At 45.8% G+C, this 26,857-nt stretch overlaps 1 protein-coding gene and 1 long non-coding RNA gene across 7 annotated transcripts; one reads left to right on the top strand and one right to left on the bottom strand.

The window, feature by feature from the left end:
- Positions 1–26,657, top strand: RILPL1 (Rab interacting lysosomal protein like 1). Of its 5 annotated transcripts, XM_087754328.1 has the most exons (9): positions 1–557; positions 4,227–4,377; positions 9,868–9,986; positions 11,324–11,542; positions 15,262–15,434; positions 15,973–16,065; positions 21,131–21,218; positions 23,202–23,317; positions 23,705–23,840. In XM_087754328.1, exons 1-8 carry the CDS (start codon positions 255–257, stop codon positions 23,268–23,270), a joined length of 1,215 nt encoding a protein of 404 aa, XP_087610454.1. In that variant the 5' UTR covers positions 1–254; the 3' UTR covers positions 23,271–23,317; positions 23,705–23,840. The 5 variants fall into 5 exon arrangements, with proteins under 5 accessions (XP_087610454.1, XP_087610456.1, XP_087610457.1 ...); XM_087754330.1 differs by lacking the exon at positions 23,202–23,317 and having other exon boundaries at positions 3–557; positions 23,705–23,844; XM_087754331.1 differs by lacking the exons at positions 21,131–21,218; positions 23,202–23,317 and adding an exon at positions 20,214–20,289 and having other exon boundaries at positions 3–557; positions 23,705–23,838.
- On the bottom strand, positions 11,554–23,698 carry LOC148056068 (uncharacterized). Of its 2 annotated transcripts, none has more exons than XR_015704023.1 (4): positions 23,438–23,698; positions 22,066–22,192; positions 18,490–18,599; positions 11,554–15,030 (listed from the first exon to the last, which is right to left on the bottom strand). It is a non-coding gene; the product is annotated as an uncharacterized LOC148056068 (long non-coding RNA). The 2 variants fall into 2 exon arrangements; XR_015704022.1 differs by having other exon boundaries at positions 23,444–23,698.
- Positions 26,658–26,857: the final 200 nt, after the last annotated feature.

Below are 26,857 nucleotides of genomic sequence, written 5' to 3'. Positions count from 1 at the left end.
GGGCGAAGGCGGGGGGTGGTGGCGGGGAGGCCGCGCCCGCCCTCCTCCCGCCGCCGCCGCCGCCGGTCCCCTCCGGTCCCCTCCCGCCGCCCGGCCAAGTTCAAACGCCGCCCCGCCGCAGTTCGCGGGAGTTGCGCGGGGCCGCGGCCCGTCTGAGGGGGCGCCGGGGGAGGAGGGGGCGGCTGCGGAGGGGGCGCCCCGCGAGGAGAGCGCCCCGCCGCCGCCTATGAGGGCGCCGCGGGGCCGGGCGAGCCATGGACGGCGGCGGCGGCGGCGGGGCGCCGCCCGCCCTGGAGAAGAACGCGGCGGAGCTGACGGTGATGGACGTCTACGATATCGCCTCGGCCGTGGGGCAGGAGTTTGAGCGGGTGATCGATCAGCACGGCTGCGAGGCCATCGCCCGCCTCATGCCCAAGGTGGTGCGGGTGCTGGAGATCCTGGAGGTGCTGGTGAGCCGCAACCACATCAACCCCGAGATGGAGGAGCTGCGCCTGGAGCTCGACCGCCTGCGCCTGGAGAGGATGGACCGCATCGAGAAGGAGCGCAAGCACCAGAAGGTGCGGGCGGGGGCCGGGGGTTCGCGGCGGGGCAGGGCAGGGCTGCCGCGGCCGGCCGGGGGGAGAGCCGGGCCCCGGGGCCTCCGCCGCCGTCCCCCGCCCCGCAGCCGCCGGGGAAAACAAAGCGGGAGGCCGGGGTGCGGGCCGGGAGGCCGCGGAGCCGGTGTGGGTAGGAGCAGGGCAGGCTCACGGGCTCTGCGTGGATGCTGCCTTAGCGTCGCTGAGGGTTTGGGTGTGTTGGGTTTTGGTTTTGGGTTTTTTTTTCCCCTTCCCTCCTGGAAGTTTCTTTCCTCCTTCCCTCTCTCCACCCCTTCCCCAGTCACTGCATTTCCTTCCCCTGGTGTCTCCCCGATTAGGACTCCTGCTCCATCCCCTCTCCTGACGAGAGGACAGTGCTGCTTCCTGCTAGGCCGGGAAAGGTCACAGACAATAATACACTTTTCTCTCCAGAGCTGTGAATGATTTAGCACTCTAGTCTTCCTGGCAGACTCATCGGGTAGGCAAGTCACAGGAGAGAGATGGAGGACCAAGTGATTTCAGGGCAGCGTTAGAGCTGAAGAGTAGGGAAGAGCACTCTCCCGGGTTCCCGCTCCATCCTCTGATGGGAAGAGGTTGTCCCTTGGCTTGATCTGGGGTGGTCATAGTGTTCCCTGACCCCACTCCCATGAAAGCCCGAGGTAAAGATCATGTCCCACATCCTCTTACCCTCACGTGGCAGGACAGCAGCATGAGCTGCTCCGCTTACTGCAGTGAAAGTGGCAGGTCTACTCTTTAAACCATCCAGATAACTCATTTAAAGAAGTGGTTCTTCTCATAAGTGACTGTGCTAAATCATGACAGCTGCCTCATGCCATTCCTGCTGGCACACACAGATCGGAATAAAGAGGAGACAGGGAATTTCTGGAAGAGACCTCAGACTTCAAGAGTTGGCTTTAATTTAAATAAATTCAAGTTTTATGTCTTAAAAAGAGTTAGCTAGGGGACTTTCGCTTAGCGTATGAAAAATCCAGGATAATTCCCGCAACATTTTGCGGAAGAAGTCTCAGGGCAGTGTCTCTGAAAAGGATGGTAGAAGATCCTTAATGTATAAAGCCCTGGTAAGTCTCCAGAGTATGAAGGACGAAGGTCTAGAGAATAGATACAAGTTCGTGTACCAAACCTGTGCCTTTGCTCTTCTAACAGCTCTAACTTGGAGGCAAGTGGGCGTCTCTTGTGCTGGTCCCATCCTGTGTCTGGGCCCTCCGCTAGAATCAAGTTAGCCGTTCCTGAGCCCTAGCTGCCAGAAGGTTTTTTGAGGGCGTGGCACCTCTGGGAAGAGCGGCCATGAGTCCCATCTCCCCATTGACTGCACAGAGACCGCTGTATTGCCAGTCAGCAGGAATTCTTCATCTCAGATATTTACAAAATGCTGCGTGGTGAAGTGGATACTGAACTGGCCCTGGCAGCAATACCAAGTGGCATTGTACAAGCTGATGTTCTGTGTAGGTGCTTCTGAAGTTCATATATGTGTTAAAAAGTTTCCTAAACACGTCAACTGCAAAACACTGTACTTGCCAGAGGTCAGCTGATCCCCTGCCAGTTAACCACCTCTACTCTGCCAGCTTCTTTAATAGTCACGAAATGGCTCACAGTGTTCAGACAAAACTTTGGTGGAAATCTGTTTTAACAGGGAAAATAAAATACAGGATACATACTTTTTTTTTTTTTTTCAATTGAGTTGATTCCCGGTGCACTGAGTCCCTATGGAACAGTAGTGTCACGTCCATGTGTGTTCCAGTGTGAGAGTCCAAAGATTAACTCTTTCACAGGACAGGTACTGGTAAGCAGAAAAAGCCAGAGACTGAGAAATAGTTGTGACCCAAAAGCCTCCAAAAAACAATCCAGACAAGCTTTTGGTGGTTCTTGCAAGCATCAGTTTACGAGATTTTAGCACTTAAAATCTTTAGATGTGAATCTGTTTTGCCTATAAACCTGGCTTAGCACCACCTGGAGTTTCCTGAGCTGGCTGGCGCGTACCGGCCCATAGATCTGCCTTCTCTGTCTGATACTTCTGCTAATGAGGGTTCAGAAGTTAATTTCTGCTCTAATTCATCAGGCTCTTCAACAGCAATAAATAAGAAAGTTTGCCTAGGGAAACCTTAATATAGTTGTGGGCTTACAGTGCGGCCACACATAAATGATACAAGTTTAGATAGTTTGGGTTTTTGTGTGTGTTCTATTTTGTTTTTATCAGTATGCTTATAACTGACCAACGTGCTGTTTTATTATCTAAACTAGGTCAGTGCGTTATTTTAGCTACAGAGTTGTAATATGCGGCATCACTGTAAATAGTCTAGGTATTTGGCAATATAAAGTTTCATTACAGATTTGCTTTTCTCTCAAGATAAAGAGTTTCAAGTAAAATAGAGGTGATTAATGAAATTTTCTTTACATCTGAATAATTAAGTCTGCATAGCTTACAAGACCTGTATGTTACTTATGATCTATTTGTCATACAGTGTTTTCTGCAAAACTTTTAGCAAGCGTTATAAAATGACAGCAATGCGGTAATAAATGCTGGAATAAAATGGCATTTGGACCCGAAAGTCAATAGGAACATGATTTCGGAGTATCAGAGCATACATTCAAAGCAGAAAGCTATCCTTTAATCTCTCAGCAGAGCTTATTTTAGCCTCGAGCTGTGCTTGGCGGGGTTGTTGTCTGAATGTGTTTTGTTGTTAGGTAGGAAAGGGGCATGCTGGATGACTGTAGAAGTCAGCAAGTGACTCAGCCTGGCTCCAGTGATTTGCATGCAGCTTTTTTTGTTTGAAGCACATACGTGAAAATGGAGCAGAGAATGCCCCCCGCTGCAGAAGTATGATTTGTGGCAAAGGCTTTTGGAACAAGTAAAGCTCTAAATACAACTGTTTTTCCTTGAGGACTTTATACTTTTTGTCCTAATTTGACCTTTACGGGGATTGGTGACAGCTGCTCTTGACACACAGTGTCCTGACAAATGGGAGGTGGTGTTTTGACTGGTCTCACTGCCGCGAACCTAGATGCCAGTCAAGACATGCCATATAGAACAATTTACATAAGAAGCAGCACAGTTTTGTCTTGCGTTTACCATGTGGACTAGGAGCTCTGGGTTTGCTGCACTGTATCATGCACTCGTTATTCTACACTTGTGTTTCATAACAGAAATTTAGACTAGAGATGCTGCTCTTTCGAAATGAGCATGCCTAGCGCTGACTCCCCTGGCCCACGCTGTGTGATGTTTCTGGGGCATTTGTAACGGCCTTTGCGGCTGCTTCCTGGGATGCAGGAGGTAGTTGTTGCCCATGTTGGGTTATCTCGTCTAACACAGCAGTCCCCTTAATCTGGTCCTCACAGCAAAATGGGGCATAAGGAGCCATCCTTTGGGTAACTTGCACGTCAAAAATGTTTGCATCAGGAATTGTCTCCCCGTGTATTTACATTCAGCATGTAGCAAAAGGAGACTTTGACAGTTGGATTCGTGATGCTGGCATTAGAAAAGTAGATACCTTCTAAGAAATTCCAAGTAGTCTCATTTAATTGTTTTCTATAAGAGTCATAGTAGGATTGTTACTAGTTTGATCTGTAAATAGTCCAGTCAAAGACTCTTAACGTGTTTAAAAATAAAATGTGTTGTCCCGGTCTACCCTTTAGGAATTAGAACTGGTGGAGGATGTCTGGAGAGGGGAAGCACAGGACCTTCTTACCCAAATTGCACAGCTGCAGGAGGAGAATAAACAACTGATGACAAACTTGTCTCACAAAGACATTAATTTCACAGAAGAGGAATTTCAGAAGCATGAAGGCAAGTTTGATACTTCAAATTCAGTACTTGCTTTTGTTATAAAAAGCAATACTTCATCAAAATACTTTGACTGGATATTCTGGCTTTTTTTCCTATAGATTAATGCAGGTCTGGGGTTTGGTTTTTTTTACCTGACTAGAAAATCTCTGAATACGTGGTGATACTGAAGACATGATAACAGGTGCGGGTAGGAGGGAAAGAAAAGCTTGAACAGCTTTTCGTTTGGCTGAGAAGCATCTCTGAAAGTAAAGTCTAGCTTCCTTTTTTTTGGTATATCGCTTTTTGTTTTCTTTTTAGCTCGCATCTTGCAAAAAGCATTCTTAAGCCCTCCTTATCTTTTTTAATACAAATAGAATAATCCATTCAGCAATGTATGTTTCACACCATTATGCACAAAAATAAGTGCTACTGTTGATCTGTTCGGAATAACTGTTTGTAAAGCAGCAAATCAAAATTTCTTTGTCTGAATTATATCAGTCCACCATATGGAGATATTCTAGGAGAATATTGTGATACTCTCCTGGAATGGGTGAGACTGATTTTACGTGGTTTACCCGCCTTTAGGGTTCCCTCACTTGTTTGGCACTTATAGCCAGTTTAGAATAAGTGAAGAGATTTATAATCCAGGGAGTGGGTGAATCTTAAAGAGTTGAAACAACCAACTTGTGGGCAACTTCTTTCTTGAGGCAGCGTGAAGTTCAAGACATAAGATTCTGATTCGCAAGTACAGGTAGATTTCACTGCAGCAACTGAACCGATTGCCATCCTCAGCTCTCACCCACAGCTCAGCAAATAGCTCTTTCCCAAGAGCGGGGCAGATGAACAGATGTCTGTTTGCTCCACAGTTCATAGCACATCATTTGAGGCTGCTGGCTACTGAGTCCATTTCATGATACTTTGCTGGGGTTTGAGCTGGAAAAACATGACTGTGCAGCTTTGGGGATGAGGCAGCCTTGCCTGAGAGACGGGGCGGACAGCTGAGAATGGTAACAGCGTCACTCCAGCAGCAAAACATGCCTGTGATGGTGAGTCAGTCTGGAAGTGGGTGGCTTTCTGAACTATTTGTGCATGGACAGGACTCTGGTCCACTGCTTCAAGCCACAGCTCCACTTTCACGGTGGGTTCTGATTATCGGTAAAGTCATGGCTCCCTCAAAAGGCTAGCATCCTGCGTGTAGCCCGCAAAGTCACTGGCCAATCTGAAAAGCACACAGCTGAGCCATTGCAGCTCTCCGATACAGCAGTAGGAACAAAGGGATATCCTTTTCCAGGCGCTGGACGTTGGGATTAAACGGAGGCTTGCTGTAGGTGGATGAAACTCTGTCCAACACTGCAGAAGTTGCGCTTGCTTCCTCCCAGAGGCCGAGTACTGCTCACTTGCCCTGGGGAGGAGAATAATGAAATCTTCAAAAAGTAAAAATTGTTGAACCTCTCAAGATCACTACTTTTTTTAAAACAAATGCAACGCTTTCAATTTAGGAGTCAATTAATGGCAATGAAGTAGCTCAACATCAGCCTTACAAACTCCATGCGAAATTTCAGAATGGCAGTGATGACTCACGGACCATGAAGACTATGACATCTTGTTATAAAGAACCAACTTCCCCTTTGTTTTCTCTTTTTTTTTTTTTTTTTTTCCTTCTTCTTCCAGTGGGTATGTAGCTCACTGCAGCTCATGTGCTATTTAAATATAGCCATAGTCTTCACATTCAGCTGGCCAAGCAAATGCCAGGCATGCTTTTCATGTTATTTTTACTGTGTCTACCCAAGTATAATAACACAAACAAAACCCATAAACCCATTCCAGAGACCAGATTCTGGGATCACTGCTATCCTTTGTCCAAAATCATCAGCATAAGTCAAATCACATTAATTTATAGCAACCCCACCTTATTATTGGGACCTATTATATCAAACCCAACTGTTTTCCTTTTAGGAAATTTTGTCATTAACGCATGGGGATAGATTTGTCTCAACTGACTTGTTTGGACAGTGTCACAAAGCAGTCGTGCTGCTTTTTTTTGGTCTCCATCATTTGATCGGATACACATAGAGTCTACAGATGCAGGTTTTCAAGCTAAATACTTTGTTAGCTCGACTAACTTTGACCGGACTCCAGTCTTCCTATCTCAGCACGATTTAGTATTGTGATCATGTCTCCCCTTAGCGGCTAGCCTCTGGGATTAACAGCTTGCCGCTTACGCACCAGACAGTTAAAGGAGTTATTTTTAGCACAGGCAACAGAGACCAGTGATTCGGGTGTGTAAGACACTGAGATTCAATCCTTGCCAATTAATAGTCACATCGGAGTTCGCAGAGCCTCACTTTAGCATAATGAAGGTGTTTAAGAGAGGCAGATGCAATCCTATCTAAACAGGGGTGTTCTGCACAGAGGGCATCTGCAGAGAGTCTGAGCAGACCAGGGTTCATGTGAAAGGACACGTGGCAGAATACAAAATACACAGGAGGGGTTAAAGATGAGTCTGCAACATCCATTAATGCTGCTCCTCCCAGGCTCAAACTGAGCACGACTTGATGGTGCTGACTGATTGGAATATCCTAGCAAAATGCCACGAGCAAACTTGACCCAAGGTGTGTCAAACAGGACGAGCAGGCTGCTGTTTCACCGCGGCGAGGGGAGCTGCTGCCTCAGACGGGCTGTGCTAATATGGACAAGCAGCAGGATGTCAACAGTTGTGTGAACCTGCTGGAGCCTACAATGCCCTTTCAAAAGCAGAGGCAAACTTCTATGCTGCATAGTTAGGTAGTGGTATAGTGCCACAGGCCCTGACTGGCACTTTGGCCTGTTGTGATGGATGCTGTATAAACAACAGTAAACAGGTCCCTAAACATGAACATAAACAATGTTCTTTTCTTTCCCGTTTCTTTTCCTTTTTTTTTTTTTCCTTTTTTTTCAGCTGCTTTCCTTTCTCTTGCTCGAACAATGCTATGATCACAGCAATTCACAGGAAGCTGCTCATAGGATGTGCCTAGGGAAGCCAGCTGGGCGTGCCATTTAAGATCTTGCAGATATTAGACTTTGAATCATTTAGAGATAATTACTTTACATTTCGGGTACTTAGTGACTTGCCTCTCCTCTTCCCCAGTGCCTGAGGAAATGGAAGAAGATGTGACTGTTTCACAAACACTTCCCACCTTTCCTTTCCCCTCCTCTTGAAATAAAAAGGATAATGTAGTGATATGTGCACACAATTGAAGTCTTTTATGCTCACCAAACGTTAGGGAGAAAAAGGAGCACAGTGGGAGGAAAAGCAGTCAGCACTGAAATCGTACTTTATTCTTTAAATAGCACCTGCTATCTGGAGATCTCAAAGCATCTCACAAGTACTAATGAATATAGCTGCACTCACTATTCCTAGCTCCTGCTGGGGTGAAACCACCAGTCTAAAGTTTCACCGCAGTCCCTCTGTACTTCAAGGCAAAGTTTTGGATTTTTGTGTTTTTAAATACAGCTGATGTTTTAGGCCCCAGCCCTGAGACTGGCTGCAGAGGGTGGATCCAGGATCCTGTAGTGAGATTTGTGGATACAGTGGTGTATCAGACCTGTGTTGTGATAGGAGAGCGTGGATCTTTTAGAAGAGTTAAGCAGCAGTATGTGTCAGCGTCTACTTCTCCTCCCTGGCGGGTATGAGCTGTTATCACAGTGAAGAATTAAAATTATCCTGCAAAGAACTGGAACCTAGAGCAGAGAGATTATAAGGACCAGGGCCAGAAATAGAGCAGGCAAACTTACCACAGAATTAAAAAAGATGAGACTGTAATACTAGAATGTGAACAGTGTGTCACTCTCAGCTCTTCTCTGGGGTTTGACAGGAACACGGCCTCTGAACCAAATTCCGGGCCAGCCATGATCACCAGTCCTTTCCCCAGCAGAGGGGTTACCTGTTCTCTGCTGTACCATAGCTCTGGTCCTTTAGCAGTGAGGGATCGGAGCTGCTCTTCCCCCTGTTTGCAGGGGTACGCTTTTTACGCCTGCATGGGAACCCGCTGCTGCTGCAGGAGTGCGCATCCACCAAAGAGTTACTCCCTTTCTCTCAGATTTGTCTTGCTCTACTGTATTATCCATCAGTTCAAACTGTAGATGATCTGTAAGCTGGAGTTCCTAAAGGCATGCAGCCTACGTTCTCTCATGGGAGCAACTTGGGATTTCTCTGATGAGGGAAGAACATAACCAGAAAGTCTGAGCTGGTGTTAGAAAGTAGAAGCTTGACTGGCTGGGTACATTTGATGTCTACGCAGCATATTTCTGATGTGGGATGCGGGAACTGCTTTAATATATTAAAAAGGAAGTGGCTTTCCAGCCAGCCCAGAGGGGTGAGAGAATTATCACCACTCGCAGTCCGCAAATGGAGGAGGCTGAGTACCCACGTAACTAAGCACTTTACCAAAGGTAATAGAACAAGACAGCAGTAGACCCTGGATTTGAGCCCCTGCTTGGACTGGACTTTGGCCAGAGCAGCCACACACTGCCCCGGTCACAGGCTTTCATCTTCACGCCATCCTATGGGATGTTGTGCAATGTGATTTTATGTGATAGTTTAAGACCATCAAACTGCATGTCTCTGTGCAGTTCTCAGGTAAAATTAGTGTCGTAGATTTATCATCTCGCCGAGTTAAATCATCTGGTCTGTGTTTGCTCTGAAGAGCCCATCGCTGTAGTGCCCGTTCCCAATTAGCTCCGTAATGGCAAATAATGGAAGAATGCTTCCTGTTTTGTGATTTATGACATTTCCTAACAATTCCTCGGTCAGATTTCAGGTTCATCTCATCCTTTATTTATTTTCAGACAGGATCAATGTTGGATTCTTGGCAATGTTCCAAACATCTTTCACAAGTGAAATGCCATGTAGTGTTTTTCTCTGAAGTACCGCTATTCTAAATATGAATTATCACACAATAGGATGGGGAGGGGGTTGCAAAACATGAGGAGAAAATATGTGACCATAATTCAGACTAAATTTCTGTTCTAGATTCAGGGTGGGGGTACCCTCTGAAGGTCCCGCTTCATCTCCCTTTCACCCAACACAAAACTAGGTTTCAGCATAAAATCATTCTAGTCCAGTGCACCTCAGCTGCTTTGGATCTCGATGCGATCCACAACAGTCACGTGTTGCTTAGGTCTTGCTGAGGACCCAGACCACCTTTTTTACAATTTTCACAGGGTCTTGGCGAGCTGATTCTACAGATCATGACACAGATAACCAAGCTCCCTGGGGCATAGTGCAAACACTGATGTGAAACTACTTTTTTAAGGAGTTTCTGTGCAGTGGCTTTACAGAGCGGATTGTGTCATCTATGTTCCCTACTACCCTTGAAGTAACCTTTAAAGCATCTTGCAACAGCTTCTCTGTAATTCTACCAGCGGGCAACTTCCAGAGTCTTTACCTAAATATTTCTCACTGTTATTGTTCTCAGTCTCAGCAGCTCCTGATTGTCCTTAGTTTGTTTTCTGTCTTCTTTTTTTAACCAGGAATGTCAGAGAGAGAGCGGCAAGTCATGAAGAAGCTGAAGGAAGTGGTAGATAAACAGAGGGATGAAATCAGAGCAAAGGACCGGGAACTCGGACTTAAAAATGAGGATGTAGAGGCTGTAAGTGGCTCTTAGTCTTCCTATTTCTCTTCTTTCTCACCCATACCTCCATAGCCTGGTTTCAAATTTTAAGTTAATGTAGACTTCGTAAGCAATGCCAGATTATTAGTCCAGTAACTGAAGTGTCCGGCATAGCTGTGGAGTGTCCGAAATGATTAGGCAGTCTTCAGTGCAGACGCACACCCTCTGCTGCGTTCGGAAGGACCAGGCACACTTGGAACGTGACTGGAAACCAGTGTAACAAGAGAGGAAGACAGGGGGAAGGACAGGTTGTTTTGTTTGTTTCCTTAAAGACCTGATACCTCTCCCCTTTCATGGGAACAGGACAGGTAACTTTCTCTGGCCTCTTGAATCTCTCTCTGCCTTGGCACTGCAAAGTTCCTCAGCACCCCCATGCCTCACCCCCCCAGAGATCCCTGCTGTGGGTGAGCGGGCTACTGTATATTTTACATACACTCCCTGCAGAATGTGGCAGCAGGGACTCCGCACGGGCGCTCCCCCACCAGGGATGCAGTGTGGGTTACCTCTCTGCACAGGAAGGGGTGGGAGGAAGGGGCCTGAGCCCAGCCCAGGTCACTTACTTTTGCCAGCAGTGAACAGAAGGTCACTGAGAGATCCTGGGGACCACGGCACCAGAGATCCGGGTTTAGTCTTAGATGAATCACAGACTCCACTGTGACTTTGGGAATCACGTGATGTCTTGGTTCTTTCTGTGTCAGGAGGAATGACCTCCTTACCCATATTTTGCTTCCCATCCTCACGCTGCCCCATCTCCTTAGGCCATGGGACACTTCTGGTGCTAGTGAGGGCCAGACCTAGATGATCTCTGCTCTACCCAAGTGCCTCTGGCAGGTGTTGTGGCCTTTCAAATCGGTGCTGTCCGTACAATTCCCAGCAGGTCACATCCTGCCTTACGGAGAGCCTAAGAGCTCAAAGCAAAGTACTTATAATGTAAATTGAATACTGAGGATTCCTCCGTCTTGTCTTCCTCTCTTCTGCTCTGGGTTAAGATTTGATTCAGAATCCCATAAGCCGCCCTATCCTTGAACTTTGCTTTTTTGAAACACAGTGTCAGAAGTGGTGGATTTGCTTTTAGCTGGAGAATTCCCTGTGCTAGAGGAAAAATGCCTCTTTAGAAACCAATTAAATGTTGGTGACTGCAACTGTCGTAGATAATTAGACATTAAAAAGACTAATCTGGGAGTGAGGAGGGGACAGAATTTTCCAGATTAAATTCAACAGGAACCCACTACTTTTTCTTTAACGTGATGTTTGGGACTTGGCCACCACAGCTGACGGCTGAACGGATGCTGACCTATTGCATCAATGTTTTACAGCTTCAGCAGCAACAGAACAGGTTAATGAAAATCAACCATGACCTGCGGCACCGGATCACTGTTGTTGAGGCTCAGGGGAAGGCGCTCATTGAGCAGAAGGTGGAGTTAGAAGCATATCTGCAAACCAAGGAGCAGGAGATGGGCAACCTGCGAGCAGAGCTGGGGAAACTGAGAGAAAAACTGCAGGGGGAGGACAGCCAAAATGGGGAGGAAGTAAAGGTAAGAGGCACTTTAAATCCCTTTTTAAACAGCCTTTTAAAAAGCTTTGGACTTCATACCAAGTACCTCTTCTTTGGATAGATGTGATTGATACACCTCAGAGGCAATGGTGGGACTTGAGGACAGCATCTTGTTTTCGGGTGTGCCATACAGAGAGCAACGTCACTCACTGCACGGTGACAGGAAAGGCCCCGCTAGGGCGGATGATGACCCGGTGGAACAGACCCCTCCTCCCTCAAGGAGGGGACCGGTCACACAGAAGGCAGAGTGGCAGCACAGGTTAGCAGTGGGATGTCTGCATTAGAGAGCAGCTCCCCCCTTAGGCTTGGCTACCCATCGTACATCCTAGGGAGTGTAACCTTTGGGTCATGCGCTAGGCTGCAGGTACCAGAGCAAATCATTGCTTCAAAAGAGAGCGTTCTATTAAAAACATAGCGAGGCAATCCAAACTCTCTGGAGTATCAGCCGTTAGTTTGCAATGGAGGTAGATAGTGTTTTGGTAGTGCTGTATTAGTATGTTTGGGTTCATTTTGTTTGTACACATCAACCCCTTTCCCCAGAGGAAAACAAACTGATCCCTTAACAGTCTGGGTTTTCCAAAAGATAAACAGCTGACAAGTAGCTTAAGCCTTGCCAAGTATGCAAATATGCAAGCCCTAATGGGTCCCAAAGGTGCCATGTACTATGACGGTGGTGGCATGTGAACCATAGTAGAAAAGAAACTGTGTCAGAAGGGGTCCCAGGGGCAACACAGAACTCAGCACACTTGGTCCTCGCAGTGCTTATGGCACGTTTGAGCTGTCAGGACCACGCTGGTTTATTGCTACCAAATCAACGTATAAATATTTGAAGGCGCCTTTAGAGGAACCAACTTTGGCCCTATTTCTGCTTTTGCTGTGAAGTGTTACTAGCACAAATGTTCGTGAAAAGCAAATGTTACCACTTGCATACTCAAATACTTGCAGGAACAGGCAAAGTGACAATCTGCAAATTGAGTTGGTGCTGAGATCAGAGCAGTAGGAACGTAAGCTTGAGGGGAGCTTCATGAGAAAAAGATGCCTCTCTGATCTGTTGCATCCCTTCGTCCTCTTTATGGTTCCTATTGTTTTTCTTTGTGCACACTACTTCTGTCTTACTAAAGCAAATGTGCTGTGTTTCCCTTTCCTAATGCTGCTCTTAGAAGAGTACAAAATAGGATAAGGGGTATCATGATGTGACAGAACTCTAAAGGAGCACTAACATATAGATCTGTTTGGCTGGATGTGTTGGTAGGAGCTCCGGTACCAAGCGGCATCGTCCATGCCTGATAGACTGCGGCAGAGAGTGAAACATCCAATTCACTTGTAGTAGGCAGGAATGTACCTCAAGAAGCAGAGGCAAAGGCCGATGGGGTACCCTGGTCCCCCCTGGAATGGGACAGTCAGCGTTGTGTTAACATGTCACTGCTGAATTGGGCAAGCACTGTATTAATAATGAAAAGGATGATTTCATTGCTGTTAATTCAGCCAGGACACCCAGCTTTGTAAATGGGGCTGTGGAGCCTAGGCCTGGAGCCAGCAGGAGTGAAAGTGTCTTCAGTCTCCGGAGAGAAAGGATGCATTCTTTACCTCTGTCTAACTCATCAGTTCCATGGCAATGGCGCCTCTTCTAATTAGAGCCGTTCCCCGCTCTCTTTGCCAGGCTGATGGTTAGACAGGAATTGCAGTGGCAAGCAGAAAGCCAGAATAGCTGCATGCTCTGGAACGGACATTGCTTGTAGGCTTCAGTCAAGTACACTTGCATTGGCTACAGGCTGCTCAGTCTTTGCTGGTTTGAGCAAAATCTAGCAAAAATAGCCTGTTTGGGCAAAGGTGTGGGCCAAATACACAACCAAAAGAAGAGGCATCAGCTCAGACCCTAATCTAAAGGGGTGAAGAAGAGGAAAAGCGTTTGGGTCATTTCCTTTGAGCCCCTTGTTAGGTTGCATCTATCTTTATTTATTGTAGGCTGTGTAAAGAAATGCATTTGGATGAATGGGGTGAATCAAACAAATGGACAAGCGTGCGTTGCTCTGCTGCTTTGTCGTTGCTGGACAGGGACTGCAATCCCTGCTGTAGAAATTGATACTGCACCAACCTTAGCCCAGCCAAGTTTAACCTGAAATCATACATCAATAGATAGCAAAACTGTTTCACAAACACATAAGCTCAAAAGAGGGTAGGATCAGGCTCACAAAAAATGGACTCTGTTTAAGAATTTTGGTACTTAGCTCCTCAAATTTCCACCTTGTATCCCAGCAAGGCGTCACTGCAACACAGGAGCTCTGAGACTCTGATCTCTGCATCCTACCAGGAGGATGGGCGGCTGACCTGGCTGCTGGCATCTCTGATTTCATGTGCTGGCATCTAGTCGGTCCCTGCAAAAAGCATCACATTTCTAATGTACTTTGCTGCATTTCAAATGTACTTTGCCAGAACAGAGTGCCCTGCATTTATTTGTATTGTTAGAAATCCTGCAGACCTCTAAAGGCTTGTAGCTGCTTTTCAGCATCTTGATTCTGAGTACCCTTCCCAGAAGCTTGTGATTTCTCATTAACTGGTCCTCAGCTCTGTGCAGCCGCTGAGTGGAACAACAGCAGAGGACCTGAACGATGGTCTTCTCTCTGCTGTGTTTATACAGACCACATTTTCACAAGCGGTTAGGGCCAAATAGTTCTGTGCAAGTGCTAGAGTCTACCTGGGTGAGAGGAAGCAGCCCCACAGGCCTGGAATCCAGCCATGTGCCTGGAGTGCAAGTTCTGGCTTGTTGGGAGCCACAGAAACTGGGGGTGGGAGATAAAATTCCTCCAAGCTTCCAATGAACTCTTCTCAGATGAAAAGAGACAAGGTAAACATGTATAATGCCTCATCTAGCATTCATCTGCAATCTTCTTCTGCTTTGTAGCTAGATCCTGGTGCTAACACCAATCCTGCTTTTTTAATAAAGGCATTAAGGGGATATAAACTTAAATCTCCACTTAATATGTTTACATCCAAGGGACTCTTCTCTTTCTGGGAGGAGCTGGAAGGAACTGTCCTGATCTTTGCTATCCAGTTTTGTCAGTGTTTATATCAAAGGCTGATGTTTGATTTACCCCATTTGTTAAAAGTATGAATTCCTCAAACTGACCTGTTTATCAAAAATTGGACTATACATTTGCAGTGGACTTTCTGGCAGCCTGGATTCCACAAGAATTTCTCCATAAGAAAACTTATCACCTGTAAGGTGGCTCAGGTTGGACCCTGTGTTCAGGCCTGCTAGAAACAATTGGTGTTTGCGTTTTTTCCCAAACATGTAACTCTGTGAAAGATTCCTGTGAGCACAGGGCTTTGATTGTAGTCACCACACTTAGGTCTTCCTCGTTTGGAAGCTTCCCCCGAACACCAGGTGAAGAGAGGTGAAACAGAGCTCAGATCATCTTTCAGAGGCCTGCCACAGTCTCACCAGTCCTCTGTGTGTCATCGGTCAGCCTGTGCACAGGAAAGAACAAAGCGATCAGATCACTGAGCTGTTCTTGCTGACAGTCTTTAACATGAAAAACAAATCCCTTCGACATTTTTTCCTCTTAAAATTGCTGTGTTTCTCTTAAAAGAGGATTTAATAGTGCTGAAATGAAGAGGTTGGGAACTAGACTGATAAATGCTTCAAACTCCTCAGACATGCATTCGCATGGTGATTTTAAAGCCCACGTTTCACTTTAGGCAGAACCAAACAATGATGACTGCCTCTCAGAGTCAGAAAAGATGGCAATGGACTTAAAAGATCCGAATCGTCCAAGATTCACCTTGCAGGAGCTCCGGGATGTCCTTCATGAGAGGAATGAATTGAAATCAAAAGTGTTTTTACTTCAAGAGGAGCTTTTATATTACAAAAGGTAGGTTAGATCTCCTCTCCTGTTGCATGCTATACACAGAGGAGCCATAGGGTAGGTCTAGACACAATAAATGTGCTCTTACATAGTGTCCAACAGGCTTATATTTCTGCAAAGGCTTGAAGTAGAGATCGCAAGCATACGGCTTTAGTTCGAATCTGGTTCCTCAAAATTGGGAAAAACTATGTCCTTCCCTAACTCCCAGGTTCCCCCTGAATCTTAGAAAGATTACAAACATTTAGTACTTTTGAACTTCAAAGGTCAGGATAAGAGTGGATCTAAAATTAAAATTCCAAAACTTTTATTGAATGCATTCCTCTTCTCCGTCTCCTTGTCACAATGGGAAGGAAATATTGAAAGGAGACCCAGTTCTAGGTGCTGTTCCTTGGTTGACAGAAAAATCTCCTGTTGATTTCAGTGAGCTTTGAACAGATCTTTTTGCATTTCTTCATCAACAGTACTACCTCAGATTGAATTTTAGAACTTAAGGTGCTTCCATGGCTTGGGAGGAGAACATTAATTATCTTTTCTTTCTTTCAAGTGAGGAAACAGAAGAAGAAACTAGATCCCCTCAACCTACACCCATAATTCAGTCAAAACCCTCAACTCAGCCTGAATCTGGAATCAAACGACTGTAAGTAGCATATTTTCTAAGGATACTGGATATAGTCTGCAAATACTAAATGTTTCTTATGGGTAGGCCAATTTTAAAGAATTTAAAAATTAAGATAACCACATCCCTAAAGTATATGGGGGAGACATTGAAGGAGCACTTGACAGGTATCATGAGAGAGCAGTTGGCTTTGGCCAAAACTTCTGCCTAGATCTGGGACAACTTTCAGTATCGGATTATTTCCTGCGGTACCTTTTGCTCCCTACGTGCAGACAGCAGCAGGGGGGCCCACAGTACTCCCGGTGTTTGTGGGCCAGACTGGTGGGCCCAAGGAGCCCACGCCAGTTCTAATGTTTCCTTCTTAAGTACGCTGTTCAGGCTAACCAAAAGAGCATGGGTTGCAATGTTTTATTACAGCCGGTATGAGCTGATGAGCTCTTAAACACAGACACCTGATCTTCCTAAAGAATTTTCTTGTCTGGGCCACACAGTCGCACTCCAAAGGGAGGTGTTGCTAATTGGGGTCTTATCCAGAGCACCGCACAGCCTGTCCTGTGTGCCCAAAACTGAAGTCAGTGCCGGATCTCAGTGTGCAAGGATTGAAGGAACAATGCTCCTGTTCAAGTGCAAGTCCCAGTTCCTTAACACACAGCTCCTAAGGTGGTGGAGTGTCAGAAACCGTGGGCCCCCAGGTCATGCTCAGAAGACGTGTAAAGAGTGTTGTTCACAAGTAAAACCAGCTGCAGACCTGTAGCAGTTGGGCGTGGAGAGCAAGGTTTCCCCATGACCTCACTGTGCCCCTTTCCCTGTTGATCTAAGCCTTTAGACCCCAATTTGCGCTGTGTACAGCACAAAAACCTTTTGTTTGCTGAAGAAATTTCCTGCTGCAGAGGATGCCAGCTTTCTTGGCTATAAAGAACCCCACGTTCCTCTGCTGAAGTTTTTAATGTTGCTGTCTGAAGCCTAAGCTTACTGTCAGAGGTGTGCATTTATTAGTGTAGCACTTAATTATAAAATCACGGTGTTAGCCAATCCATTTGCCTGTTCATATTCCCTCCTTGTACGTTTATTTATTCCAAATTAAGTCTTGTAACTTTATAGCAAGCCTTTGGATTTTTGTGATACTGGAAGCTTAACTTTTTTAACTGCACAAATGATTTTGGAACAGTCATTTGTTTCCACATAAAAAGCTCTTCCATCCTGTCCCCATGTCTGTAACCTTCAGTCCTTGTTCAATAATAGCAGCAGCCCTGTGAGAGTAAGTTCCGTTGGAAGATGTGGACTGATCCAAAACATCATAAAGTCAGGAGGGCACTTTTGATTATTTTCAGTAGACTCCAGCTTCTGTCTGTGCTGCTTTGTTGGCTGAGAGAACCCTTCCTCTCACATGACTAGAAAATACACTCTGAGTTTGGACTTAAGTTTTCATTCTGCAACTATGATGATAATAATAATACTTTGTCTCACAAGATCTCCACTGTAAAACTTCTCTTTTTCTATTAAATTTATTTTAGTACTTTTTAAAGCTTATCCCACTGTGGGGGATGGCTGGTTTCAGCTTACGCAGTTTGCGTTGATTGCAGTTTCCATGTTTATGAAGCAAAGGCAGCATAAAAATGTAAATAGATGTTGTAAGACAGAGCACATGCTGACGAGGTATTAGCTTTGACTCTGCCTTCTGCATCCATGCGTAAGCAACGCAGGGAGCCATGGCAGGAGGCACATAAGTGTTTTCAACCAGTTTTCTCAGTGCTTTCTTCCTCTCAGTTAATTTATTAGTGAAAACCTGTTGAGCATCAGACCATTCAATCAATGCACATTTTCAGATACCTGTCTAATTTTCTGTTTCTCAGATTCTGTGTTAAATTCATATCGCTAAAACGGCACACAATAAAACATAAAATCATGTTGGTTTGGCCCCTTTCAGAAAAGGCAAGAGTCCTCTTCTGCCAGACAGTGGAAGCACATATTGAACCTGCTGTTAAGATGAAATTACTTCCTTTAGCTGTCATGCTCTGTCCCCAGGTTTCTTTCTGCTTTCTCTTAATTTAGCCATCATATTAAATACGGGAAGATAAAACCGTCTACTTAAGTACCCTGAAGGATGGTAATAGTTTTCAGGTTTGTCTTATTCTTGCAGCCTGTCTGGATGGGATTTGTCTAGCGTGGGTTTATTTTCTTTCTCCCCTCCTCTGTGTGTGTGTTGTCGACAGTGTACCTGTAGATGGGCTTTAAAAAGACAGGAAATTTCACTGCTGGGAAAAACTAAGAACCCAAGCGTAGCATCTGTTCTGTCCTGTTCAAACACCCCTCCTGCCCCACCTGCAGTCCCTGCCCGCTGCGAGCTGCCTCCAGAGCTCCCTTCTCCCTCTCCCAGGCAGGATGCTGTCAGCACCTCGCTGTATGGCTACCCGGGTAACACGCTGGCATGTAAACTCCCCATACCTCATGATGTGATGAAAACCTGTAATGCTGGCATCTGCGTGCAGAGTGAAAATGAAAGTAGGGTTGTTTTTCCCTCCGTTTCAGACTTTTCCTCCTGGTTTAACAAAAAGCTGAAACACAAAATAGGAGACGCTGTTTCTGTCCTCTTAAGAGAAGTTTTATGCTTGCCTGTGTAATGTGCCCTTTTTTCCTTGACCACCCAGTATCTCAGGGAATGAGACATATGTATATGTAGCCTGTGTTATCTAAGACGTGCTCAGGTGATTCTGTGCTGCATCCCCGTAAAGAAAGGAAAACAGAAGTCACAGAATCACGGAATGGTTGGGGTTGGAAGGGGCCTCTGGAGATCATCCAGTCCAACCCCCCTGCTAAAGCGGGTTCACCTCGAGCAGGTTGTACAGGATCGCATCCAGGTGGGTTTTGAATATCTCCAGAGAAGGAGACTCTACAGCCTCCCTGGGCAGCCTGTTCCAGTGCGCTGTCACCCTCCAAGTAAAGCAGTTCTTCCTCATTTTCAGGTGGAACTTCCTTTGTTTCAGTCTGCGCCCGCTGCTCCTTATGCTCTCGCTGGGCGCCACTGAAAGGAGCCTGGCCCCGTCCTCCTGACACCCGCCCTTGAGATATCTGTAAGCGTTGATAAGATCCCCCTCAGCCTCCTCTTCTCCAGGCTAAACAGACCCAGCTCTCAGCCTCTCCTCCTAAGAGAGATGCCCCAGTCCCCTAACCGTCTTCGTAGCCCTCCGCTGGACTCTCCCCAGTAGTTCCTTGTCTGTCTTGAACTGGGGAGCCCAGACCGGGACACAGCGCTCCAGTGGGGCCCCACCAGGGCAGAGTAGAGGGGGAGGAGAACCTCCCTTGACCTGCTGGCCACGCTCTTCCTACTGCGCCCCAGGATACCATTGGCCTTCTTGGCCGCAAGGGCACGTTGCTGGCTCATGGCTAGCTTGCTGTCCACCAGGACTCCCAGGTCCTTCTCTGCAGAGCTGCTTTCCAGCAGGTCAGCCCCTACCCCGTACTGGTGCGTGGGGTTATTCCTCCCGAGGTGCAGGACCCTACGCTTGCCTTTGTTGAACTCCATTAGGTTCCTCTCCGCCCAGCTCTCCGGCCTGTCCGGGTCTCGCTGAGCGGCAGCACAGCCTTCTGGCGGCTCAGCCACTCCTCCCAGTTTTGTACCATCAGCAAACTTGCTGAGTGTACACTCTGTCCCTTCATCCAGGTCAGCATTTTTTCACTCCCAGGGTTTGCACGTTTGGGGCAAACTCTGAGTTCTGATCTCAGACGGATTGATTTCTACATTTGTCTCTACCACATCACATGTCAGAGTTTTGATGAAATAATGTAACCAGGAGGCTTTACTGAGGAGGAAAAGTACAAGGAGTAAAAATGCTCCCTCTGTTTTGAGCAGAAAACGCCCTTTTGTTTTCTCTTTAAGGATACGTGCTTGTTTGTCAGTGATGTAATGCCTGAAACAGCCATAAGTTCTCTTCCTATTCTTGCAGTCTACAAAAGCTGATGTGTCTGTCTCATTTCTGTAGCTCACGGACCATGCCACAATGTGTAAGAATAGAAGTCCTAGCTACTGCTAACGATACGACAATGTTTGCTTGTTTGTTTTCATTTTTAATCTAAGAATAGCAGTTAGAGTGACTGTGTTGGGGAGAGCTGCATTTGGTCACAAGTGAAATGTCTCTCGTGATTTCAACTTAATCTTTAATTGACATTAGTCCACAGTTCAAAAAAATATTTGGCACAAGGGAGAACCTCTGAGGAGAATCCTTAGGAAAACAGAGGGTGTTCCAGGTACGGATGAAGGTGTGTCGGCAGGTTTGTGCGGGGCTGGCTGGGCACAGAGCACCTAGCCAGCGTGCTCTCTCAACCTCTCAGCTGCATGAATTGTGTAACATGTAGTGAAAGTGCTGAACTCTTACAAAGAAACAGTCTTGCTGCTAGCCAGCTAGAAAGTGTTTCTGCTAGAGCAGTTGCAAGGTTTCCCGTAAGTATTTAGCTGCCTGCAGTTGGCATCTTTCTGCATGTGAAGCAACGCAGGTTCTTTTGGAACAGATATACAGGCCCTTTAACCAAGTAGCTTGCATAGGAGGTTATTTCAAGATTTCACCCGCAATACTGGTTTTTAACTTGAAACTATCAACTGTAACGTTTGTAAAATCTTTAACTGTAATGCTGGTCCTGTCTAACCCTGTCTTCCGTGCAAATATCCAGTAGTCACAGCAGAGCCCTGTTTTGTATCTCTTAACATACACCTTCATCCTTCATTTCATTATGTATGTGCCTGTTTGTTTCTTGGGAAGAAAAACATGCACTCTGCTCTGCATTGCTAGAGGTGGTAATACCTTGATGAACTCCAACCCAGATTGCGGGCTGCCTCACAACAGAAAAGTGGTATCTTTTAGAAATTCAAAAGCAATTTAAACTGTTTCAATGACTGCTTTTTCTAAATAAGTTTTTCACTGAGGAGAGCTGTCTTGGGTGATGCAGATCCACCTCTCCCTGTAACATATCCTGTGTGGTAATTCAAAGTAACCCCGTGTATCATGTTTGCCTCTCTTCTTTTTAATGGAATGCTTTTTTTCTTTCCCTTGCTCCAGTCTTATCTCTTCTGTGTCTGTACTTTCCTGACCAGGATCTTTACAGCCATAATGCCCATGGTAGCAGCTGGATTGATTCCAGACGATCCCACATTGCAGCCAATAAGAAGACTTGTGTCCCTTGTAGGATTTTTTTTTTTTTTAAATGTTTGGTACCGTGGTTTCCTTTTGCATGACCCTGTGTTAACGTGCACTGCTGGTTGCATTCTCATCGGCTGCTGTGGGATCACAGAAGAACAAAGTGCCAATCAGAATGACCAGTCAGTACACAACTCATCGTAGTCCTCCATGCTCATCCTCAAGTATTGACATTTTATCACCTTTTGCCTTAATGTTACCATGCTAAACCAATCATTACTCCTTAGAAAATGGTTGCAATATGCAATTTTAACCAGCATCTGTTAGTTTTGCTTACTAAGCGTGCCTATTCACAATTCACACCAATGCTTTTCGAGAAACCCATGTCATTCTAATGACTTGTTACAAATCAGTTAGATGGATTTACAGAATGTAATGGCTGGTATCTACATTCATTTCCAGAGTTAATTATAGGCTGTTGCTTCCATGTCTTTCCATCTATGCACTGTATATTTTGTCTCTAATTATGTATTTTGGAATAGAGTATACACTCTCAATAATCAATTCTATCATCCTATTCGTGGCTGTCCCTGGAAGACGTACCGAAAATTGTTAATGCAAACTCTCTTCTCATTAGAACTGCTGCTTTAGCGATCTGTATATTCATAGCAGCAAAGCAGTATTTAAATTCCCTTCCTCTCCGCACAGACATGCTTTTCCAAACATCCTCCGCGAGAGTTTTCTAGGCATAATAACAATTTCCGTTGTTTCAGAAGGAATTAAAAAAGCCTAACCCTTCTGCTTCGTGTAGAGATTTTACAAACATATTTTTCTCTTACGTAATTCTGTGATAAAGTGAAAAATTACTGAACTTTTGACGTTTGAGACTTACTGCGTAAATACAGCAGTCCTTTGTGTGGACTTCACGATACTAAGCCTGACCGTGCAGGACCAAACATGCTCAGCAGAAAGCCTCAGTGGCTAGACACTTCTTTTATCATCTGGAATTGGACCTGGCCCTGAAAAGACATAGCATTATGTGTGTGAATTTATGAGCTCCTGTGACGAAGGTGGTAGAAAAGTATGAGGCTAATTAAGTGCAAAAGACTTATTTCACTATTAAGGCGGCACATTTGAAGCCAGGAAATGCAAAAGTTCAGGTCCTGCTAGCAACGTGAGTTATCTGGCTTTGCACTCGTGTAGCTTTTTATATCACTTTCTAGTCAAGAAATAATTATTCTTAATATTCTTGATATTCTTAATAATTACGATCATACTTACCTGCACGTATGATAGGATATTTTTTCCGGAAAGCTGCCTTAAACCTCATCTGCCACTCAAATACAGCCTCCTATGTGACTAGAGACATGGAAGGCAGAACTCCCTGCTCTGCACAAGGCGGCTGGGACGGTTGGGATCATGGTACTGAGGGGAGGCTCACGGGAGTGGGGGTGGAGGAAGAACGCCGAGGGGCGCGGACACAGGGCCAGGTCTATGCCCTGACAGGTATTCCATCACCTGTCAAAGCTGAGTTTGTACTTGCGGAGTCTCTTGCTGTAGCAGCATTTAGCAATTCCCGACCTGGATCAGAACTGCGTCATGCCCGGTGCCGTGCAAGGAAAACAGTATTTACCTCCTGACGTGCACCACTAAAACCAAAAGGGTACGCAGCCAATTCAAACCTTTGGTAGCTGGAACCACAACTTTTGCATTTCTCAGCAGACCTAAACACCGCACTAACACCTCTTGTGCTGAACTCATGACAAACAGTGAATTTGCCTAATCAAATAACTTCATCCTGTACCAATAAAATGATACTAAGGATTTTTCCAACTGGATTTTTTTAGCTCTGTTGTCAGCTGGCAACTTGTTGTTGTATTAAATGGCTGTTGGTTCATGTACGTCATTATCTTAGAGCACCCAAGCTGTGTGACAGGAAATGACGTGCACGCTTGTGTGCATTTCTTTAGAGCCTTCATCCTGCAAACTCTCGTGCACATACGTGCATTTATTCATTTATTTTTGCAGGAATCGAGTCTATCTATCAAAGTCTGTACACTGGGAAAAAATGTGGAGGCTTATTTTCTTATCTTATGAATTTCCCTGCTGACACCCTTAAAAACATTCTCTATTTCTGCTTCATGGTAAATTATACAGATTTAATGCCAAAGATACCACTTTACTTATGCCAAGAAACTAACCCGTATTGTGTCGCTTCTTTATCTCAGGGCTGGGGAGGGGGGAATATACATCTAAAACGATACCTGCACCTTGTAGAGTCAACAGCATTTAGAGCTTATTTGAAGCTTCCATAGCCAAACCGCTTGAGATTGCAATGACTTCATCTCTAATAACATTTTGACATGCACTCCCATCAGGCTTCACTGCCTTGATTTCTGCAGATGCAAACAGATTTTTTTGCTCTGTGCTTTGTTGTGCTGTGTATCGTGTCGGGTGTTTGAAGTGTTCTCAAGATGGTAAACAGTCTTCTTTCTTTTCCCTCCCCTCCCTTACTCCTCCCTTCCCGGAAGGTTTAGTTTCTTCTCTCGTGATAAGAAACGTATGCAGGCCTCACAGAAAAATGTCCACTTCCAGGATACTTTTGGAGAATGGTCAAATTCAAATAAAGATGACTCCTACACCGAACAAGGACAAGAAGCCCTGCAGCACCTGTGACTAAAACCTTGAGGTGTTCAGTTTACCGCAGTAGATCTCGACAGTCTAGTAACAAGAAGCTTCTGTAAACAAATCCGGCAGCTCATCACTTTTATTTGCCTTGCACACCTCGGTGGTTGTGTTTCCGATGCACTCTTCCAAAGGGATCCCTCGCTGTTCACTTGGTGGCTGTTTGCTGAAAACGGAATCCAAGTTTTGCAGTAACAGTCGCTGATACCCCGGGACATCGAAGCTTCTAGATGACTTGTTCTGTGCCGAATAACAAGTCTATGGTCTTGTTCATGCATTAACTACAGTAACACAAGCTTCTTTAAACCAAAAAAAAGGACCTCTGCCATTATTAGCAGTTTGTTTGCAGTGTATGATATTAGTGGCAAAGACTCTTTTACCCTGTTTGTTAACACTATCGGTTGTTTGCTTTTCATTTCTGTAAGAATTTTTTCAAGAGGGATGCGGCAGCTGGCCACTCTCCATGGCAGGTCTCAGCGCTGCTGTGTCCTGTCAAGTTCAGCTGGCATCTGCATTTTGCAGAGAAACCACTTGGAAATTCACCTGCTACAAATTGATAAACTGGAGTAGCCTTCAGAGGGATAGTGAGTGTACATTTCCCTTGCTGCTTATAGTGCCTAAAGCATGAAGAAAACGATGTATGAGGTGAGCGTGCCTTGCATTTTGCCATGAGTTCTGCAGTATTAATGGAAAACAAATTGCTTATAAGGAGGAATTCTAACACTTGAATTTTTTCCTTCTTACTAGGGACTTGCCCCTAGAGTAGCAGGCAGCTGCTGTAAAGGAATTAGGTCTCTTTCCCACAGACAGGTTTTTAATTAAGTCACACTCCACTTTTCCGTCTAGATAAGACTGCCTAACTTCAGAGCGAAAGACATCCTCAGCTAGCTGACATGGACTATTTTAACTGACTTAGAGATGACCCTAATTCAAAACGTTTTCTCTGACTGGTCTAAACACTACTTGGGCAGAGCGGATGAATTCTGTATGCGCAGGCCGCTCCGCTGGTGTTGGTTGGTGTTTGGGTGTCCTGCAGCGACAGGAGCTGCACTTGCCAGCAAACGCCCCGCGCGGCTGAGCTGCCAGGAGGTGGGATTTAGATCTGCTTGCAGTTGCGCTTGTGAGACCTCAGTTGTACTTAAAAAACCCATGACACTAAAGCCCCGCACAGCGTAACTGTGGCGCGCAGCCCGGTGTCAGCGCACGCCCTGCCGCTGCACCACACGCTCCGAGAGGGCACCTAACCAGGCGGGAGAGGGCGAGCGCATCCGCAGCTCCTTGCGAGGAGGCGCTGAGGTCCTTCTGTCAACTCGCTGTACGCTCGGAGAGGGTGCCGCTGGTGAGGAGTATCCAGCTACGACAAGGCCCTAGGCAACGTCTGCACACGTAGCGCAGGGGGCAGCAAGCTGCTGTTGGCACCTCGCGCCCAGCAACGACATTGCTCGGTGAGGAGCGGCGCTAGGGAACAGCGCTCAGGCGGGAGCAAAGCTCCAACTACTCCAGGTGCTGAGTGCAGGAGGAAGACTCGAAGGACTCCTAGAGAAGAGTGAGCCAGAGGGTTTAGCGCAGGCCAGTTGTTTTTAATGCAGGGTGATCCAAGACTCTGGATTCTTTAGTGTGTACGAGCAGCAAACGGATCTTAAACTGTGCCAGGAAGCGATTCTTCGCAATGGTGGGCTGAATGCCGCTCTGCTCCTGGCTGTGCTTCGCTCTGAACGCACACCTTCCCCACGTTCTCGGTAGAGAAAGTGTTTACTGCGCCTCCCTGGTGTCATTGCGGTTCAGAGCAGGGGGGATACGTGGCCTTATATGAAAGACATCTGCATTTGAAATCGTGACGGTGGCATCTGATGCTAGTATTCGGCAGATACGCTTTGGCCTGGTTACGTTTTGGTAACATATCTTAAGTTGTATGCTTACAGAAAGCTGTATGCATAAAAGAGCAGCGCTTCCCCCTTTGTGTGACAAACAATTCTTAAATGGGGGGGAGCGTCTTAATTTAATGACACTTAAGTTGCTAATATCTCGATTTCACTTCCATATTAGAAAAAAAAAAATGTACACTACAGTTATATCAGGCAGTTAAAGTCAATTGTGAACGATGCCCGTCGAGTCTCTCCCTAGCATAGTTTACAGTCGTTCGGCACATTTGGAAGAGATGCAGTGATCAGAAACAATGCAGGAACGCAGCGGATGCACAGCCTGAATAAGCGCATCACTTGGGAAATCAGCTGAGAGCAACAAACTGGGATAATAGAAATACACAGACTGAACGGTTTTTCCCCGGCACCTCAGCTGGTGTACCACAAAGGAAAGCTCCCGGCCCCGTGCACGTACAGCTCGTCCCCTACGCCAGAGCCCAGAGCGCTTGTCGTCGGGTCAAATCCACAGCTGATTTCAAACAACGGCACTAAGCAGTACGGCCTTCCCCCGCTCATCTCTGTAGCCCGTTACCTCAAAAATCGAGTTAGTTACTCCTGACCTGCTAGCGTTAACCACTTCGCTCCTCATTCTCATGCTAGAAATGCTGAGTTTAGACACTCCGAGTGCCGTCGGAAAGGCTGGCGCGTGGGGCAGAGCATGTAACGATTTGAAGATCTGTCACATGTTGTTTCTCAATATTTAAGTAAAATCTGCTTTTAGAAAAGGGGCCAGGATGTTGTCAGGTAAGGGGCGTAACAATCCTGTCTGCAAAGTGCAGGATCACTGAAGTTTTTTTGGGTTGTGGTTTTGTTTTTTTTTTTTGGTTGAGCAGTAAATCATTTTAACAGTTTAATAAATATTTCTGAAAAACAAGTATTTCTGCAAGATTTGTGTCCTTTTTTTTGTGGAATGTTAGTAGCATCCTTTCTTGGGGATGCAGCATAGGAGCCTGTCGTCTTTCCCCTGAAAAAGGCTCATAGGACTCTTTGTGGAAATAAAGCCTCAAACTGGGCAAGGTTTAGGATAGGGCCGTTCATAGGCTGATTAAAAAAATGCAGTTTAAAATACATTAGCAA

Source organism: Nipponia nippon, unplaced genomic scaffold (genome assembly GCF_047370975.1).
Source record: "Nipponia nippon isolate SJK-2023a ecotype South Korea unplaced genomic scaffold, ASM4737097v1 scaffold_18, whole genome shotgun sequence".
In the NCBI taxonomy this organism is placed as follows: domain Eukaryota; kingdom Metazoa; phylum Chordata; class Aves; order Pelecaniformes; family Threskiornithidae; genus Nipponia; species Nipponia nippon.
The sequence above is the reverse complement of the archived record's forward strand: the minus strand, read 5'-3'. Positions and strand labels throughout refer to the sequence as shown.

Bases quoted from the DNA above. Each gene is read 5' to 3' on its own strand.
- RILPL1 (XM_087754328.1), top strand. From the start codon at position 255: ATGGACGGCGGCGGCGGCGGCGGGGCGCCGCCCGCCCTGGAGAAGAAC. The intron at 16,066-21,130 runs GTAAGTAGCATA...TTTCCTGACCAG, and splicing joins GAATCTGGAATCAAACGACT to GATCTTTACAGCCATAATGC. The intron at 21,219-23,201 runs GTAGGATTTTTT...TTATTTTTGCAG, and splicing joins TAAGAAGACTTGTGTCCCTT to GAATCGAGTCTATCTATCAA.